This window comes from Ooceraea biroi, chromosome 4 (assembly GCF_003672135.1).
Source record: "Ooceraea biroi isolate clonal line C1 chromosome 4, Obir_v5.4, whole genome shotgun sequence".
Classification (NCBI taxonomy): Eukaryota; Metazoa; Arthropoda; class Insecta; order Hymenoptera; family Formicidae; genus Ooceraea; species Ooceraea biroi.
The window spans coordinates 12674185-12694012 of record NC_039509.1 but is presented as its reverse complement, the minus strand read 5'-3'; the positions used below and the strand labels follow the sequence as shown (position 1 = coordinate 12694012).

Below are 19828 nucleotides of genomic sequence, written 5' to 3'. Positions count from 1 at the left end.
GGAGATGATCGAGAGCGTGGGGCATTCTAATAAATGGCGAGTTACATTTTCATGCGAGAGTGTAGCGTGAACCTGAATGAAATTCGCAACCACGCGCTTCTTGATATTCATGAAATTTTCTGCTTATCTCGCGTATCAGTAATTGTTTTCGTTCGTTGGAACGGTTCGTCTAAAGCTGCTGCTTGAAATTCCGAGGCAACATGGCCCTTCTTGAATAAAATATTTATTCCAAATGTATCGTCGATCTTTCCTGGCCGCACGTCGGCTACAGCCCCTCTCCTCTAAGATTTACTCTAATCCGAAAATACGCGCGAGAGAAACGGCTAATATAAAAATTTAACATAGAACGTATTTGACATCATCTTTTTATTCGTGCTAGGAAAGAGATATGATTTTCCTAGCAAGATGTACGTTTCCAATTAAGAGATACATGTTTCCTATCGCTTCATGTATTTCTATATGAAACGCTTCTCTAATAGAATGCGATTTCGCAAGTGATTGTTAAATATCGAAACATTCTTACAATCTTACAATATCGACGAGACTTGCACACGCAAGTGTCGGCTTGGATGATCCTAAAGATTTTCCTCGTTAGTTCCCGATTTCGTCATTAACCCTGGAATTTCTCGTATATAAGTATAGGCGAGTTCGCGAGAGTGCTCCGGCTCTTATCTCCTCAAGGACCGGGTACTCGAACCAGGTTTTATCTCCTCGGGTGCCGCGGTCATTGACGAGGCGCCCGCCTCGTGGAGGACAAGGAGAGCGAAAGGGACCTGGAAGGGGGCAGACTATTTGCACATCACTCAAAGGAGTCGGCGGCACATCGGGATCTATCTTCCGATCCCTTGCCGTCCGCAACCTCACGCCGTGAAAAGCAATTTACACTGCCCTCCGGACTTCGGATTACTTTTAAATGCTGAGGAGACTGGAGGAGACTCGCCCGCTCTTTTCCCGCCGTCAACCCGGCGCGATAATGAAATCCCGGCGATTTTCGAGCGCGATTGTGCGCACTTTCTAACAAGGCACGACCAGTTCTCTCCCTTTTCCCCTTCGGCGATGGGACCTTTTTCATCCATTTTTGTCATTCTCGTTATGCGTATTTATCGAGCGAAGTATGTACTTCGCGTCGCGAACGAGAAAGCGCAACATTGGAGAATTCATGAGATCTGTGAGAGAGGACAACGGACTAAACGAGCACTCCAATTTCGACGAGGGTCGCTAAATAAATCGGAAAATGTTTGCAGCAGTCGGAATTCTGTGATAGACGAGACGTTTCGTGTCTTGCGCTACTTCGAAGACACGGAAGGCCAACCGCTCGCGATAAAAGTCGATTTACAGACCTTTGGAATGTCGATATCCACGAAATTGAGGACTATTTTGTGTGGAAGAATCGTGATGCACCGCGAAATCGATTTTTCGCCGTGGTATTCGCGGTCTAATTATGGTCGTAACGTTTACCGAAGAAACGGAGCCGCGTTCTCGCGTGTGCGATCGACGTGGACTATGATCGAGCGATTTACTCGTCTGCGCGATTTTTCAGAGAATTCATTTTACTGTCGTGCTGTCGTTAGCGTCGTCATTAGAGGCTGTCACTGGAGAATTGGAACGCCTATAATTATTAAATTCTGTAATGTGCACACACTCACAGGATCAAATAGTCACCTCAATCGAAAGGCAGCACGAAAGATTGACGATGGATCGTATGACTCGGGCTCGTGTGCCCGCTCGTTTCGTGCTTTCCTGTTAAATATGGATCCGCTATTTCGCGTTTTAACCTGTGTTCAGGCTCGTTTAACGTTAACTGCCTCCGCTTCAAGTAACTTTAATTCGAGGCATTAAATGCGAGAATTGTCAGAAATTATGTCTCGACCGAACATGTTTTAATGTACGAGGTATCAAAGGTTAATTAGTTTCTTTCGAAACATTATTCCATGACTAAATTATAAAAATGATCAAAGTTATGCTTAAGAAGAAAATATTCACGTTATTTCCTAAGAAATCAAGTTAATCATATATAGGCAATTCAGTTTCGCATATATTTTAAGCAAATGGCATAAAGAAAAATTTTTAATTATTTAACGCGAATGATAGTTTCGTTCGTCTGTTTTCATGAATGATTACAGCAGCGTGACTATCATCGGAGATTAAGTCGTGGATTTGTGTAATTCGCTTTTAGCCTTGTGTCATTTGCACAAGGAGCCGTCTGATCGGCGCAACGGGACGCTTCGGCATCGACGACGTCGCAGCGAAGTAATAATGCGCGCGGTGAATTGGGTCGGCATAATTGCTATAATTGTCTGGCATGCGGAATCGGTTACTGAATGCGTACGTGCGTGCTGCATGCGTGCGATGACCTGCGTGGAATAGAGAGAGTACAGGTATCTGTCTCTCTATTTCTCCCTCCCCCCTTTCTCTCTCTCTCTCTCTCTCTCTCTCTCTCTTGCATCCTCTGTGTAACACATTGATCGTGCGCTCGCGTGGTGTGCTCGATAGAACGGAAAGACGGACATTCGCGGAAACAAAGCTCCCAGTATGCACAAAGCGGCGTAATTGGATACCGATAATGTCTGTTGATGTCACTGATGTTTCGCGATTACGGACTAATCCGGCATATGAATATCAATAGCTGATATCATAAAGCATAGCTAGCCGATGTTATATCCTCCATTATTATCGTTATTATACTTATTTTCTTTATTTCACATATTTGTATAAACGGCTGGCCGAGCACGCGCAATTATTGTACATGGACGAGCATGGAAGCAAGGATCGATATCACGTGTATACTGTGCGCGGACCTCTTTGAATGCGATCGACGCGGCGTATTAAAATTCGTGCAAATTTCTATCGAAATAATCATCGTCAATGTTGCCCCATTTTCTATCTCTCTTCGATGCGTATGAGCCTCGCCTGAAGAGAATCGTATCCGCCGAAAGTGCAGCTTGGCGCGACTTTGCCGTTGCAACGACGGCATATTTATCGGCAAACCTGGAGACGCGGCTTTCCTCCAGCAAGTTCGGCGAATGACAATGGAATAGAATATGACTGTGCTTTCCGCTCGATACGGTATAACGCTCCGGCGAAACTATTACGCGGTGCGAGAGGGAACGCGATTGCTGTCACCGCTCCGCTGTTGGTTCGAGCGAAAATTCGCATCCCACGTGCCCGTTCGACGCGAAATGGAGAATCGTACATTGCGCGAGTTTACAGCCGTACGTGTCCCGATCCGATTTCCTTTTATCGGCCGTCGACCGCGGATTCGCGTCGTGACGAACATGCAGGGGAGGTCCAATCGCAAGTAACGAGCAATTTCGGCCGGCGTAACTAGCCCGAGAGTTCATCCGCTCCGATTGCATTCCGCATTCTCTAACGGACACGTGAATAATAAAAAACAAGAGACAATTGTTGACAGCACGACGATGATTTGTCGTTAAAGAGAACCTGATGAAAACGAAGAAAAACATTTTTTCGGTAATGTTAAATGTTAAATGATGTTAAAAGTTTAATGTGTTTCACACGATCTATGATCGATCCGATATTTCTTCGCAAGCGAAGCTTTTAAGAACTCATGCAAGTCTCGGAACGATCCTATCTACATACGATTCTTGCATTGGACTCCCGCGAAATTGATGACGCATGCTGGCTCTCGTGATTCTTGATGGAAAAGATAGAAAAGGGTTGAGCGTTTTCGCGGGATGTCAAGAGTGTCGAAGGAGAGCTGTGGAAAAGTCTGGAGGTGGATGATGGTGGACTACCGTAGGTGGGCGGTCTGGCTTTTCGATCGCTCATGTCTTGGGCGGGTCGGAAAGAGCGCCGGAGGGTGGAAAAAATATGCTCTCCACTTCCGACGGCGGGGGGCGGAAATTGAACAAGTTACGCGCAAGAACGAAGGAAGAAAGAGACAGAGAAAAAGGGAGACGAGTCCGCAAATTATTTATTACTCCATCGTTTCGCGCGAGTTCGTGCGTATCGCGTCGCGACGCGAGACGAGGCGTCGCGACGCGCGCCGCGCCTAGTCCGTCTCGTGTAATTTTTCACGAGCGCGATCGATGATAACGCGATTCGCGATGCCGATGGATGGCGTCGCTGGAATTTGTCTCTCGCAAGGGAATTCCAACGAAATTCCGTGATAATAAAGACCGAGGCGAAACTCGAGACGTCGCTAACGCGGTGGAGTCTAATTAATATCGAACGATATCCGATATTCTCGAAGAGAAAAGCGACATTTTTCGAACGACGTGATACTTGCGCAGTTTATCTGGAAAAGTGTTATCGCTCATCATCGTGACGATCTTACACAGTGTCGTCATTGTTCTCGATCGATCCAGCAATTTTCTCGAGATACAACATATTTCTTTGCCGTACGCCATCATCGCGATAAAATACGGCTTCGATATGGCGGCTACGAGACAAGAGAGGCATCTAAGCATGGACGCGTGCGCATCTCTTCCAATTTTTCATCAGAACGCCAAACTTGGAAGCAATACCGGCTTGTCTAGGGTTCAAAGCCTTGTCGTCGCCGGTGGTAAAGCCCTTCCTCGTGCAAGAATTCGAATCCTTCGTCAGAGACGGTCTTCTTACCTTTGAGTAACCGCATACCATCCGCAGGCAGTTGCACCAAGAAGGAACCTGGACCGCCGGGCACACACGGTCTATAAGCCAGATAAGAACATGAATAAATTACAATCATAAGAGCACGGTCGTGTGAAAATGATGCTAAAATATTTTTTAACTCTTAATAAAGCAATTAACTTCATGTTTGTTTTAGAAACAAAAAAAAGTCGATCCTAATAATATCACACTGTGCACGTTCTGAATTGATTCGCTGATTCATCATTTTAGTACCTTTCTTTTATGGTTTCTTTCTTTTATTCTTTCTTTTTTATCCCGGTTTTGTTCATTCCTCGCTTCCCTTTCTTAGAATAAGGTATTTTCGCGCCTTTGCTTTTCTGAAACTGAACGCGAGTCGAGTTTCTGTTCTCTCTTTCTTGGCACATCTTGACGACCGCAAAGGCGACGTCCCAGGTGAGAACGTCAGCCGGAAGGAAAAAAGAAACAAAGAATAAAAGACAAGAATGAGGAGTGTCGGGTACCCGGGCGGGCGACATAACACGCGTGACTCGTCGGGAATCACGCAGCACGCGCAGGTACGCGGCTGCGCGACCAAATGAAATTTTAATAAAGCTGCGTCGGAAAGTCGCACAAGACGGCGGATCTACGGGACGATGGAAACATATTTTACAATAGAACAATGGCTTCTGAGAGTGACCGAAGGCGTCGGCGCGCTTCTTCCGAGGAGAGCAGACGTGCCGCGATAATTATATCGAGGCGGCGGCGCGGAATCTCGTGCAGTAAAAACTTGTCTTCGATCCTTAAGGGATCGACGAGTTGCCCAGCTAAAGCCGAATTTACACGGTTCGCTCCCAATGATTGCCTCGAATGAATCACCCGAAATAAATTGGATGAGCGAGTTTTTGTGCGGATCGCGCGGATCGCGCCAAAAGTGGGCTACCTGATCGCGGCCGATCGAATGCTCGATATTCCTCGAAAAGCTCAACGCGGGAGATAGAGAAAAAGAGAAAGAGAGAGATGAAAGAGAGAGCGGTAGAGGGAATTTAAAAAATTATTTACAATTTAGATAATAATCCAATTACAAATTATTCCAGCAATACGTACACTAATATCGAATGTAAGTCCGTGCAAGTAAACAGTCAACTATAAACTCCCAATTCTCGGCTGTAAACTGTCGGTCTAAACTCGCAGCTCCGAGTTCTCTCAACTTCCAACTTTCAACTCTCATCACGCGTTTCGCAACCCGCAATTTCTCACTTCGAACGCGAAACTCGCAATTTGTGTTGTTATTGCACGTGATTAGTCCAAATAGCAATAAAGAAGCTCAAACGAGGAAACGCCGTCGTGCAGCTCGCAAGGTGCGAGTATCTCGAACGTTGGTAGCTGCTACGGTCTCGTTCTCAGAAGCGGGATGGAATCCCATTTCTCCCATCTCCATTTCGCATGATTCACTTCCTAATGATGCAACGTGAACACGAAAGCGGACAAGAGCATCCGTTTCTTTTATCGTTCCAATCACGGAAGATAATATTCATTCTGCTTCCGCTTTTTCAAGGATTCCTGCGAAACAATATCACCATCGTGAATCTACCGTGCAAATTCGCCTTAACTTGTGCCTCCACGAGTCCTCGCCCTTTGTCTCCCTTACGTTCAAGAGAGGGATCGTCTCGGTTCGACGATGGCCGTCGTGAACGAGAAACTCGATCGGCGAGGGAAAGGGCGAAGCAGGCGCCGGTTTTTGCCGGCGAGGGCTGTTTCTTTGTAAGGCGATAGAATGGCATTCTAATATCGGCATCGTGCAAGAAATCGGCGCACGAGCGATAAAAAGACCGATGGCGTATTCCGAGCGAAATGAACGAACGTTACACAGTTAACGAAAAAACTTAGTTGCTGCTGTGATCATTGAGCGTTTTTAATGTTAAAATCACGGGAAAATAAAGTGTGCCTGAGAGAGGTCAAGCGCGTATAAAGAAGTAAGAATCGCAAACGCGGATTAAACTTGAAGGAGACCCATAAAAGTGTCATTATAAATTCGTTGCATCTCCTTATCGAAGCATTTTTGAACACCCTTTTAGACTCTAGTCGAGCATGTCGTGTATCTAGTACATGCAGCCCCGTAAAGTTCCGACAACCTAGTAAATATTCTTACAATGTACGTTGCGTCGCTAGTACCGGCGTTCTGGTTGACGTTTTTTCTTAGACACGGCGCGTTAAGTCTCGCACGGTAATACGCATGCATAAAATTTCGCAGCACACGTAAAACGTAAACCACGTACGTGCGAACTTTGCACACCGACGAGATCTCTTATCGACATGACGCTAAGACAAAACAGACAGACGACCGCATGAATCGTGAAAAGATAAACGTGGAAGTTGGATCAAGATAAGTGCCTAAATAGGTAGAAAAAATTGCTGCGAGGACTCCATGCTTCTGTTGCAGTCGGCTTGCTCGAAAGAAATCTAAAGAGGCAAAGAAAAGAAAAGAGAAAAACGTTGGCACTGCAATTCCGCTGGTAGTAGTGCTAACTTGGCATATAAATCACCGGGAAGAACTTAGCGATTTAAATGCCAAGTTAGCGCTGTGCCACCCCTGGCCGAGCCGTAGAATGTTAATCGCGGCGAGCGCGCGCTCGCCGAAGTGGAGCGAAAATTAGCGAGGAGAGGAAAAAACCGCAGATGTGGCCGCGTGTCGTCGAGCAGGGTCGAGTAATAATTCATATTTCACGCGAGATCTCGCGGAAGGAGCGCGTTGCCGGTCCTTGGAAATGTTCCGGGGCTAACTGTAAGTGCGCACGTAAGTCACGCATGGGAATTGGCCACTCGCCGGTCTCACGATCGTACGTCGCAAGGATCGATTATTATTACGAGAGGTGTATCCAATTTCGCGTCATTCGCGCGCCAGACAGAATGAGGCAGCTGTTAAAGACGTGCGCGAACGCGGATGCTATCGGGCAAATTACGGTGCACGGGTCTATTCATTTACGTACGTACGAGTCGACGACCGATCAGTCGTTAACTGCTAACGGTAACGAGCCGGCATCGCGGATGGATTTTAAAACGAATAGAACGGGATAATCGCAGCGGGCGCGATGACGCGTTTCCGCCTGTCGACGATCGCGCGGCTTCGCATCTCGAGAGGAAGGACAGCCTGTCTTTTTCCCGTATACATCGGGCTTACGCCTGAAATTGAGCTTGATGATCCCGCTGCGAGTGCTGATACGTTCGCCGTCGCGATTCGTTAAGTAACGGCTAATATCTTTCTCCTCCTTCTGACGACTGACACGTTGTCCAATATTAAAATTTTCAACGAAAATTCGTCGGAAAAACGTCAAGCAATATTAATCCATTCGTTATATAACGCTGCAATATTGGAATATCCGATATTGTCGATATTACCTTGCCGGAGAATTATCGGCACCGAGAAACCATATCCATCAGCTTCCTCTGTAGCTTTATCCCGTTATCTACCTATTATTTAATTCATACAACACGAAAATGTTTTAAAAAATTTATACGCAACAATAAATATCCGTAAGAGCGTCTCTTCGTTACTAGGGATTTTTTCTGTGCTAACATGTGTCCTTTCTGCAACGATCGACCCAGCTTTTCGGAGAAGGGGTGTCGCGAGTGCAAGCGAGCGAGTGTGTCGAGCATCTCGACGATGCATTATGCTTTATGGCCCTGCTGGCGCGGGTTTAACGTTAAGTCTTCGCTTGTTTCCAGGACCGGCATGTGAAGGACGCCAGCAGAGACCCGCAGATGGATTCGAGCCAGGACTACCGGCTGTTACTGGGTTACGAGAACAAGACGCACACAGTGCTCCGCTTCAGCAGACGATACGACACATGCGACCCGCGGGACCTGAAGATCACGGTAGGTGATGCGATTTATGCAGCACGGAAGGCGCAGGACAATTTCCTGCGAAGTACACACAAAGCGCGCGCGCGCGAGATTTACACGCCACGCTTATCCTGCACTATTTTTGCCGAGATAAACGCACCCGCGTCTCCCTGGAGGAGGGTTAATGCGGAATTTATTTAGTGATGGAATCAGTTAAACGGATCTATCTCCCCGTGCAAATTTCGTATTAAATATCTCGCCAGGGTGGCCAGGCTTATTTCATCAAAATGCGATTACACACACAAACGCATACATACTCGCGCGCGCTCGTTTTGTTTGCTTGACAAAGATGGGAAATTCGTTTGTACCGGAAAAGAGACAAAATTTCTCTGTATCCCCTTTGTGTACGCGTATGTTAAAACTAAAACTAAAACTTGATTGTCGAAATAATACATGGCAGCTTTAAAGAGCACGCACAGTTGCAGTGTACCGGTATATGGTTAATTACTTCATTTAATTATTACACCCGCGGTAGCAAAAGTGTTGCGAACACCGCTCGCGTTCTGAGGCCGGGCCACGAATTAAATTCGGCGGTTCGTTATCGCGATTCACCCGCGCGAGGTATTCCATCGCGCTCGCCGGAGGACAGGCCGACCTACTTCTTTATTTCGCTGGTAATTAACTCGGAAATAGATCGCGCGCGATAGAGCCGTGCCCGCGCTGCGCGACGACGGGGCACGGCGCGGGTTTAACCCGCAGAAGAAAAGAGATTACGCGCCGGGTGTTGCGCGATCCGCTTTAAGCCGTGCAACATCAAATTTATGGCGACCGACGAGGTCGTGTAAAGATCTAAATTCTAAATCCTCCCCCGCATCCCTCCCGCGGCTCGCCCCTGCGTTAGAACCCCGCTTGCTTCCACTAATAACACCATCGATATGCAGTTATGTTCCTCGGTAATCCGCGAAATAGAGCTTCGTTTCAGAGGAAACTGGTCAGCGCGAACTTGCGCGATTTTTAACTGCATCCGTGCATTCAAACTGACCGAACGCATTCCGCAAGAAACGATTCCAGGGAGGATAAAGGGAAGCAATAATGCGACTCGCACACGCTTCACGTTAGATAAGAAATGTGCAGGCATTCGCAAAAATTGCGCATTTTTAACTTGGAGCAGCTTTTAATTTAATTTTTTAAATCGTTTTAATTTAATAAAATTTAATGAGAAAAATCTCTCTAGTACAATATTAAATTAGTAGATACTAGATTAATATAAAATTTGGCAGTCTGATAGGTTACAATAGATTACAATAATAGCAATAATAATCTGAGAGAAAGAAATCAAAAGATTCAAATAAAACTACAAATTACGACGAGGTAGATTTCTTTTAATTAAACTTGGATTTACGTGATTGATTTACAAAGCTAAGTCTTTTAAACACGGAACCTGTATGTGCTTTTCAAAGGTTAAATTATTGCAGGATATCACTCCTAGATCTCAGAATAAAGTCAACGGTCGAAAGAGGAATTTCGCACATAATCATGCTAATAACTATTTTCTTTTCGACTGAAATGAATTACATGATATTTAAATAAATTAAAGCATATTGTTTTATCGCGCGGTTTTAAACTTCTCGCAAATGTAGCAGCTCGGATCTCCGAGGAAGAAATTTTATTGTTGCGCAGTTCTACCTCGTCCGCAAGGAGAGCAGCCTCTGAGTCGTGGCGTAAATTCGTTTCGGTATGAAATCCCTTTGTATGCTCGATACCAGTAGAGAGAAGTACGCTGAAAATATTGCTACTGCAACATGTCTCGTTTGTTCTCGACGTCGCGGAAACACATTGATGTTTAAATTACAAAAACTATTTTGACAATTTTCTTGATGTAATTGTTTACTTTGAATTTTCTGATTAATCATCTAACAGAAGACAATAAATTTACATGAAAAATCAGAAATTCTCTTTTCAGCTTTTTGCAGAGGTGAAAAATGCGTCTAAGCGAGGCAATGTACATATTGCAGATCCTGAAATTCACTATACCTTTCGGGCACATGCCGTATACAGTTATTTGGAAGATAAGCAGGCATTTTTTCGCTTGACCGACGTTTTCCCCGACTACTTATTAGCCTCTATTATCGTCACTTGGTTATCACGTCTACGGAATCGCGCGTGGCCTGTTATCGACCATCAGCGCTTAACACACAATCGTCGGGGCTCGATTTTCCACGTGATCGTATTATTATCGCGCATCAATTTCGGCCGGGCTCGTTTCGATGCGATCTCATCGTCTGCCCGCGCGTGCATAATTCGCTGCAGCCACGTCGGTATCGAGGTTGCCGCTCGATGCCACGTGGATAAATGGCATACGTGTTCATAAATATTCGCCCGCGGTAAATCGAATTCCCCTGCGTTACGTAATGTCGAATTAAGTGATATTTTCGGTTAATGGATTCTCGTTTAAGAAGCAAAAAAGCTCCGCTTTCTCAATACGCGATTATTTCTTTCCATCTGCCGTTTTTATGTACCATGTAACAGAAGAATGGAGTATAATTAATACAGATACGCGTTGTTAAAGTACAGATGTTTGTTATTTTGATTTTAAAAAGATCCGTAGAGAATTAAGTTTTATAATACAATAGTAACATCTTAAAAGTACGAAACAAACGTTTGCATTATCCATGCATCTTATTTATATTAATATTATTATGAAACACATGCGCGGTATAAATATACGCGGCAATGATTGCTCTTCGAGCTACAAGAGTTTCATGTCGATGAGAATTCGAGATAACAGGAAGCAGAATCGCCAATCTAAGCCAGCGCGATCTACTTCGTCACCTCGGGAACGCCCGAGAAATTCCTCGCGGTCCCGATCATCTCGAGTGCCGCTCCTCTCTATAAGGAGAGGAGAGTAAATGCAGAAAGACGACGACAACGACGACGGTGCGACTTCCTCTCCGGCGAGATTGTCCGTCTGACGGTTGAGTCATCGAAATGCTTGGCCGCGAAAATAAAAGCGGACCGCGATTCCATCGCGACGAAAAACGACCGAGTCAGCGGGGCCCACCACTTGGGGCCCTTATCTGATCGCGTGCGACCTATCGATACCCGATGTAACATTTTTACCACGTCTATCTCGCCGTGAGCGAATACAATCGTGGGTGCAGCAGGATGCTGCGAGGGGACGTGTTTGCAACTCCCGATATCCCAGGGTGAAAGAGAAGGATAATAAGTCCAGATAGAACGCAGGATGATACGCGTCATTTGTTTAGACAATTGTTGATATTATTTCGAATGTATAGCTCTCGCTGAGACCGCGCGGATTTACGAGCGCGTTCTCTCTCATTGAATTGCGTTTCTCAAGAGCAAGCTCGCTGCGTTTTCACGCTCGATGCATAAAACGACTTCGTGGATCGGATCGCGGAATGCGCCGGCAGAATGGAATGAATTACGCGAACATATCGCGCGCGAGCTTACGCGCGTATTTTCACGTATTTTAAACACCTCAATTAGAATTCAAGCGTGTTTTTTCGCGTCGCTGTTTTCCCCGATCCGCGATTCTCGCGCCATCGTAACATTATACGAAGATGGATGCTTGCTTGCTATCACGACGGGATATACAGCGACGTGTTTGTTCCAGAAATACGTCGGCGAGATGTGTAGCGCCGACGGTATCAGGAAACCCGTCGCGTTTGCGTCATCGATGGAAATCAAATATTGAGATCGCCTCGGGGAGTTGTTACTTCTCGAGTTTCGTCTTCCCGCTCGTGCTTTATTGCGGCGCTTATCTCGAGTTTTCCCCCGTCTCGAATTTAGGAGCCCGGAGATTTCTGCGATCGCTTACGTGCAGTTCGGCAATTTTTTCCTTCTCCACCTCTTCTCGATTTCCAATGCAGTTCCGAGCACGAGCAGTGAACATTCGCCATGCGTTCTGTGCGTCCTGTTTCTAATAGCGCTCGTAATATCTCAACCGAGGGAGCGATGCAAATCGTCATCGATCTGAAATGACTGGGGAATAAACAAAGGAGAGGATTAGGAGATATTAGATTTAAAAGTGGATTATAGCACTCAAATTTTTCATTGGCCACATATATTCCTTATTTTAACAGAAAGACTGCTTGCAGTAGCTTATATGCGAATACATAGAAAGTATGTAACTTTCTTCTTGCTTTCAGCTCTTATGTATCGGAAACTTGAAATAGCCATGTTCATTATATGAGTTTAATAACTGAAAGTACAAGTAGACCAAGTACAGTTTGGATAAATTGCTTCATTTTTTGTTGTGTGTACTTTTTTAAGGTACTAACTTTTACTTCGTTTTCTTTGAAAAGCTTTTCGGTTCTTGAGTTCTTCTTGGTTCTTCTTGTGCGCTTGTATTTTCAGCGCTTCAAGCATAGTATCGTTGACATGGTTATATTCCCGGTTGTTATATAAGGGAAAAGGCAAGAAAAATATTTACGACAATTTGATTTATTATTATCAATATAATATAATTAATATTATTAATTATCAATATATATAATAGTTATTAATAAATATAATAACATATTAATATAGTTAATAATTAATAAATAAACTATTACCTTAATTGCTGGAAATAGTATTATTTAATATTCACAGTATACTAAGTTTTATTACTGAGCGGACAGGAATCGTCGTGATGATTTATCTAAATTTTCTCACAGAAATTATCGCAGATTTCTCGCATTTTCCCTAATGACATCGTTAAATTTAATAGAACTATGACTATAAAATCACACCGTAATCTCATCCTTAATGTTCCATCGTCTTAAAACTACGGGGCTCCATGTGCCACGAAGGACATGGAGACCGCATGACACTATATACACTATATAGGAAATAAGAACAATGCCGTTGTGCGAACTGCGAAGTTGGAATAGCGTCATAAAGGGTTAACTCGTCGTTACACTCGTAACCCAATTCCGCGCGCCTTCCCGCAAGATATAGCAGCGCAACTGGCAACAGGATACGCAGCAGGTGCTCCCGATTAATTTTTCTAATTTATCCCCCAATGTCCCCCATTTTTCCGGCAGTTTCACGCAGTGCTAAGAGTCATGAAGAAAATTCATTGTTCTTAAGAAGCGCCATATTTTTAGAATCTATTTCATGTAATGGCAGCAGAGAAATGATCAAATTTGCTTCAATAGCGTTTGTACAGCTCGGCGTTTACTACATGTGAACTCATGCGAAACTGAAAATTTTTAATTCTAGTTATTCAGACAATTCATGAATTTATCTCTAGGTAAAGCACACCCTTCTCGTTACGCGTTCATGCTGTTCTCCATGGTAAGCACAGGTTTTTGGGAGTACTGCCGTATTTGGGAATGAATTAATTAGTAATATCAGCGAATACCCACAGAACGGAAACAATGGCGGGTCGGTGCCGGAAAGCTACAATGGGCCGATGCGTTAAACCGCCCCGGTTCGTGACCCCGCGGCACCGTTTGCTACGATATAACGGCGCGAATACGATGCTACCACGTAATACATACCACGCTGCTGCATTAGATGTATCGATGGTATCGTGGTATTTCAGTATTCTAGTATATACGATGGGATGCTTCGTAGCATCAAACGTTAAAAGCCTGTTTTCCGATTAACTTCGAGACGACGCTCTCTCGAGAATTTTAATTTAATTGCGTGTAATCCTTTGAAGTTTTGATATTAAATACTTTACTGTTTATCGTCAATTCATAAGATTCCATCAATATAGATGAAATCAACAATAACGAAATTAACGATAACAACATAAGATCTGTTTATTAATATATTAATATAAAATATATTAATATAAAATTATAAATAAATTCCGTGAATTTAAATACTTTTCTAATAATATATAGGATAAAATTTGTATATTTACGCGTAATGTTTAAAGGCTATAGAAAACCCATTTGTGCTGAACAAAATGTAAATTGAAAGTTTCAGAAGTAGATGCTTTTCCCGGCAGAAACGAGATTTCTGAGGTTTCACGTCGTGTAGTTAATCAACGTGCATTTATTCCATACTGCGTGTACTGTGTGCGTGTATTTTGCCAAAGTTTAATTTGACGGAACTTCAAATTTCGATAACTCCGTAATTATCGTTCGTTTAAAAAAATTTATTTTTTTTTGAGGAAGAAGTTTGTCTGGAATTTGTCTATAGGTACGCTTCGAAGTTTGAACGCAAAGCACGGAAAGCGTTCCGCACCCCCCGCGAGTCGCACCGTGTACGTGTGCGCGGACACGCACGAGCAAATATAGGTACAACACCGATCCGCGGCAGTAATTCAAACTTCCCCTCGCGAGCGGAATTAATCAATTTTTTCAATTTCACGGCGCTCGTACGTTTTCGTACCCGGCCATCGCGCGGCGACTTGTAACGGTATGGAGTTACTCGGCCCCGACCACTCCACTTACGTTGGGTATCGCGACGATAGATCTGCCCGGTGGATTTATAGCGATGCCGGCACCGTTCGGACGGAATTTCACGAACAGTGTACCGCGCGATCGCCGCACTCAGTTACTTTTATTGCCGTGTCAATTCGTGGACTGGCCCTTCGTCGTGCGATTGTCGGTCGATCGCACGATCGGTCGTCACGACTTTCGATACGACAGAAGTGGCACGATATGCTTGATCGTATTACGACTGCGGGACATTTAACGATAGATTGCATTTCGCGCTAATAAACAGAGAGAGACCAATGTGTTGGATAAATTTTACGTTGATACCAGAGACGTCTGATGCCCATTTTGCCACGATACAGCATGCAATTATAGGTATGTGTAGGTAGCCTGGAGATAAATATGTATTTAGCCGAATGAAAAGATATATCATAGATGTAAAAGATCTAAGTAGGTCAAAAGTAGAGCAGTCATCCGGCAAACGGAAGATCTGAATTCGATTTCCGGCCTTGATTACTGGAGTCTCGATATTTTTCTCGACTCTCACATATGCGTGTTGTCAGGGATAATATGTAAAATTTTTAACTTTACTCAATTAATCGCATTGGGTATTAAATTAGGCACGATTATTTGCAAATTACTATTTCCAACTTACATAGTTACCGAAAGGCATCGTCAAACGATTGTGTGCTATACGGACGATGTACGAAAGAGTATTCTTCGCGTTGTGACATAAATAACTTCGATATATAGTACCTTTTTATCTATTTATTTATATATATAATTTATATATAGGTACTATATATATATATATATATATTATCCAAAACTGATAAAACTTTTCGATATTAGTCTGGGTATTTGGCCTAATTGATTTATAAAATTGATTTATAAAAGATCCAGTCTTGCATATTTATGTGTTCCGATTTTAAACAATTTATCAATCAGACAAAGAGAATGTTTTAAACAAACCTGGCAGAACGCACTGTTGATGTAGTTACCGTGTATTTTCAGAGCGGAGAGGAGCTAAACGACGATTTAATAATAAATGATTGTACAACAGTGGCTCGAAGTTACTGATGAATCAAATCAGAGACGGACGAATCACGGATCCATATAGCGTGCGTGGTGCGTTCACTTCGCATAGCGAGGCGGATTGCACATGCCGCACATGTTCCTACTTTATTCGAAAATATTCCATCATTCGAGAGGGAAGAGCGTTGAAAAACATTGTTCTCTGCCGCGTCCGAATAGTTCGGCGATCCGAGGCGTCTCGACACGTTCAGAACAGTACGGAACTGTAACGCGGGAAGCCAAGCAAGTTCCTCGTCGCGGATTTTCCTTTGAGGTGCTGGCGTGCAGGCTGGGCGGGAATTTCACGCGACGGCGCGGCATTATTCAACCCCGAATCGACGTCACTGGGAATTTCCACTTTGCGAGACACTCGTGGTGCCGCACGTACATGCATGCTGCCGCGGTCCACGAGTTTCTTACGAGGCTCGCTCGTGCGAAATTCTCCCGAGGAAGATGCGCCGCAGAATGGATGAGAACACATGAGAGCTATATTAGGAACGGATGTTTCAGAAGCGAATGCACAAAAGAAAGAAGAGATAGAGAGAAAGAAAACTTAATTTCTGCATATATCTCGATGATCTGATTTTATAATACGATTTATCTTCATGGCTCTCTAAGCCAGAATAACATAGATAAACTGCCTAAATATAAGAAGAAGATTTATTTCCATGCTTAATTATTGTACTCTACCGTGCTTAATTAATTACTTCAGAGTAATATCCAGATATTGAGCAAATATTCTTGTAAATTAAAAAGGATAAGATAGAAAATGAAGGCAGTAACTCGAATCTAAAACGTGCGTTTGATTATCCAAGTATAGAGAACGTCATATAATGTCAGGAAATTAATTTCCAAGTTTCATCGAAAATAAGGTTAACGGACGCGGTATTTTTGAAACTAGAAGCCAAGACTAAAATAAACAATTCAATATTACAAAAATAACAAGTAGCAGTTAATATAAAAGTTTTATAATAGTAAAGGTGTAAAGTTATATATAAAGTAGGAGATATCGAGTTAATAATATTACGAACCATTAAAAATGAAACTGTGCGTAGTTCGGAGCGGCTAACTTGGGAACTTCCTGCGCATGGAAGAATCGTGACAAATAACAAACAATCTACGTAAACGGGAAACGCGAGATGCACAACGTAAGCAAGAATAATGAACAAACGTGGGTTATGAAACCTGGAGTTACGTGAAAATTGCAAAGATGATATATGAAGCGTGAGGAATCACGTATTAATCACAAATTTCGTGTACGACGAAAATGGTGGTTGAGAAGCAGGGAGAGAGAGAGAGAGAGAGAGAGAGAGAGAGAGAGAGAGAGAACAGGTATAGAGAGAAGGAAAAAGAGGAAGCGAGAAAATTTCTCATCAGAGGAATCCGAGGAAGAGATGGTAGCGAAGAGTCCTCACGTGCAACGCGCATGTGTACATACGTGCGTACATGTGACTAGTGGATAGATTGGCGATGCCTTACAGAGGGGATTGGCTAGCTGTGACCCGGTTCTGCTTCTATTCCGCTCCTATCCATAGCCCTATCTAGTTTACTACTTCGCTCCCGAATAGCACGCCTCGCTATAGAGAGGACGAACACGAGAAAGGGGGACGAACAGACAGAGAAATCGTGAGGAGAGGGTTGCAAGGAGAAAGACGGGTTTATGTAGGAAGAGGGTGTGTGATGCGCAGAAGAAAGAGAAAAAGAGCGAGCAAGCCAGCCAGCTCGAGTCTGACTGTGAGTCCCTCCTCGGCGGTAGAACTGATCGCTATTCCGAATGGCTTGACTGAATGTAAAAGGAAAATCGAATTTGACCGATGCCGTTGGGAGAGAAAAGACGCAAAGGAAGAAGAGAACGACAGAGGGAGAGAGAAAGAAAGAGAGGAGAGAGTGGCGTGGTCGCTCAGGTGTGGCACGGACGACGGACTTATCGGGGATACGTACCCTGTTCGTCGGTGGAAATAAGGGCAACCGGAGAAAGGGCGAGGTTCTCACCGGAAGGAAGGAAGGAAGGAACTATTCGGCGCGACGGAAAATCGAGTCAACGAGACGAAGACCGAGAAATTCCACGGCGCGGAGACAGGCAGGGTGAGATTACGTACGTTTGAAGACAATTATCGTCACAGGCCGATTCGATTCTCCGCTCGCCCATTACGCCCCGTGGGAGGAAGCCTGCTCTTGTCGATCAAAGCCTCTCTTCAAAGTCGCAGCGAGATCTCCTCGACATTGTTGCACAGCCGGCTGCGATAAGAACGCCGTAAAGCCTCGTAATCCACGCGAGCGAGCGCGCGCACAGAAGTGATTTGCTGCGGAAATAAGACTTTTTCTCGAGCACGTACCTTGACACTTTTCCCAGCCGTGTTCCGGCGAAATGGTGCCGGCAGGGCACACACAATTTAAATTGTTAAAAGGTACTTCACAACCTTTTTACTGCAGACAACAGAGCTAAGTGCATTACAGGATTAAACTCTTCGATGGATCACTTCTGCTATAGTAGTGATAGTGGGCCTCACCGACATTGCTTTTAATTTGGAGCATCGGAACGTTAAATGCAGATGTTATCGAGCTCAAATCATCAATCACTGCCAAATTTTCTTAAGGACACTCTTGTTACACGGAATTCTGTTTTATATCAGCCAACAGCCGCTGGTTTTGCAGAAAGCGAATCGTACCAAGTTCTTTTCTTGGCAGAAAGTCTCTCTCTCTCTCTTTTCATTTTTCAATAGGCTGAACTCATTCAGGTGAAATGATCGCGAAGAAATAGAAGGAAATAGAAATTTAATCAACGGTTTAATCAAGTGAACCGCTAATACCTCTCGGTTGACCCGAGAGAAGGCATTTCTTAATGATTTGCCCTCATTCGAACTTTCAGTCTCTCCACTTTATTATCCATGGGGAGTCCTTATTCCTCGAATGTTAGTTGTCGCTCGTACGTTTCACCGCATCCCGCGTCGTTCATGCACAAGGGTGCCCTTGGCGTCGATCGAGAGGGTGCGGTGCACAGGTAACGGGAGCGCTCGTTCGTGAAATTCACCCGGAACTTCGCACAAAGGGAAAACTAACCGCGCGCAGTAACGACCACGAACTGCGCCATGAAGGAAATAGAAAGAGAAGAGAGAGAAGGGCGGGGAGAGAAAGAGAATGGAAAGGAACTGTCTTTTCTCTGCTTTTTTCGCATGAGCAATCTACCTCTTGTCAACATGTTTGTTAAAGAGAGACAGTGGGCGGAAAGTAGAGACACTAAGAGCGAGAGGAGGGAGGGAAGAAAAGCAGAAGCAGAAGATCACCCAGGGGGGGGGGGGTTGGAATACGCTCTTCGGTAACTAATGACAGTTCGGAGAAGTTTGCCTTACTCCTCGCACCACTGCCCTTTCCTAAGTTTTCCAATCGGCCAAAAACTCGCAAACTGACATTTACCTAGGAGGATTTACTTTGCGATATACCAGAACCGCCTTCTCCTCCCTTCTTTCTCTCTCTCTTTCCTTCGTTCCATCTCTGTTATCGGCGACTCTTTTTTCTAGCGCGACCGCCGACGTTCGGGAACGCTTTCCAATCATCCCGGGGCGTTCGACTCCGTTCTCCGCTGTCTTATCGAATCTTTCTTTAAGCTAAAGCGACACGATAAAGTCTGCGGGAGGTCGCAGTTCGGCCTCGTTCGCAATAATCGGGAGGATGTGGGAAGGCGGCGATCGAAATTGTTTTCGTGCGCCTGGAATCGCCCGAATGTTATCTTGAAGGATATCGATATTGGCTCACTCGCGCGGGAAGTCAATCGGCGAAAATGAGGGCACCTATTTCACGGCATTTGTTTCATCGGAGTGTAACTTGAAGTATGTATATGCGGGTGTGTATATTTGTAACGTGGTGTATAACCATGGGTGAAATATGTGGAGAAAGTATTCTCTTATGCAAGAACTAGTGCTATGGTGAATAGTTAAAAGTATTAC

General features: G+C 44.4%; 1 protein-coding gene across 1 annotated transcript in view; it reads left to right on the top strand.

Annotated features, from left to right (window-relative positions):
• LOC105278587 (MOXD1 homolog 2) overlaps positions 1-19828 on the top strand; it is a 192013-nt gene that overhangs the window by 134369 nt on the left and 37816 nt on the right. Inside the window, exon 3 of the mRNA XM_011337793.3 lies at positions 8296-8445. Within this exon, the coding sequence (XP_011336095.1) occupies positions 8296-8445 (150 nt within the window). The remainder of the gene's footprint in view (positions 1-8295; positions 8446-19828) is intronic.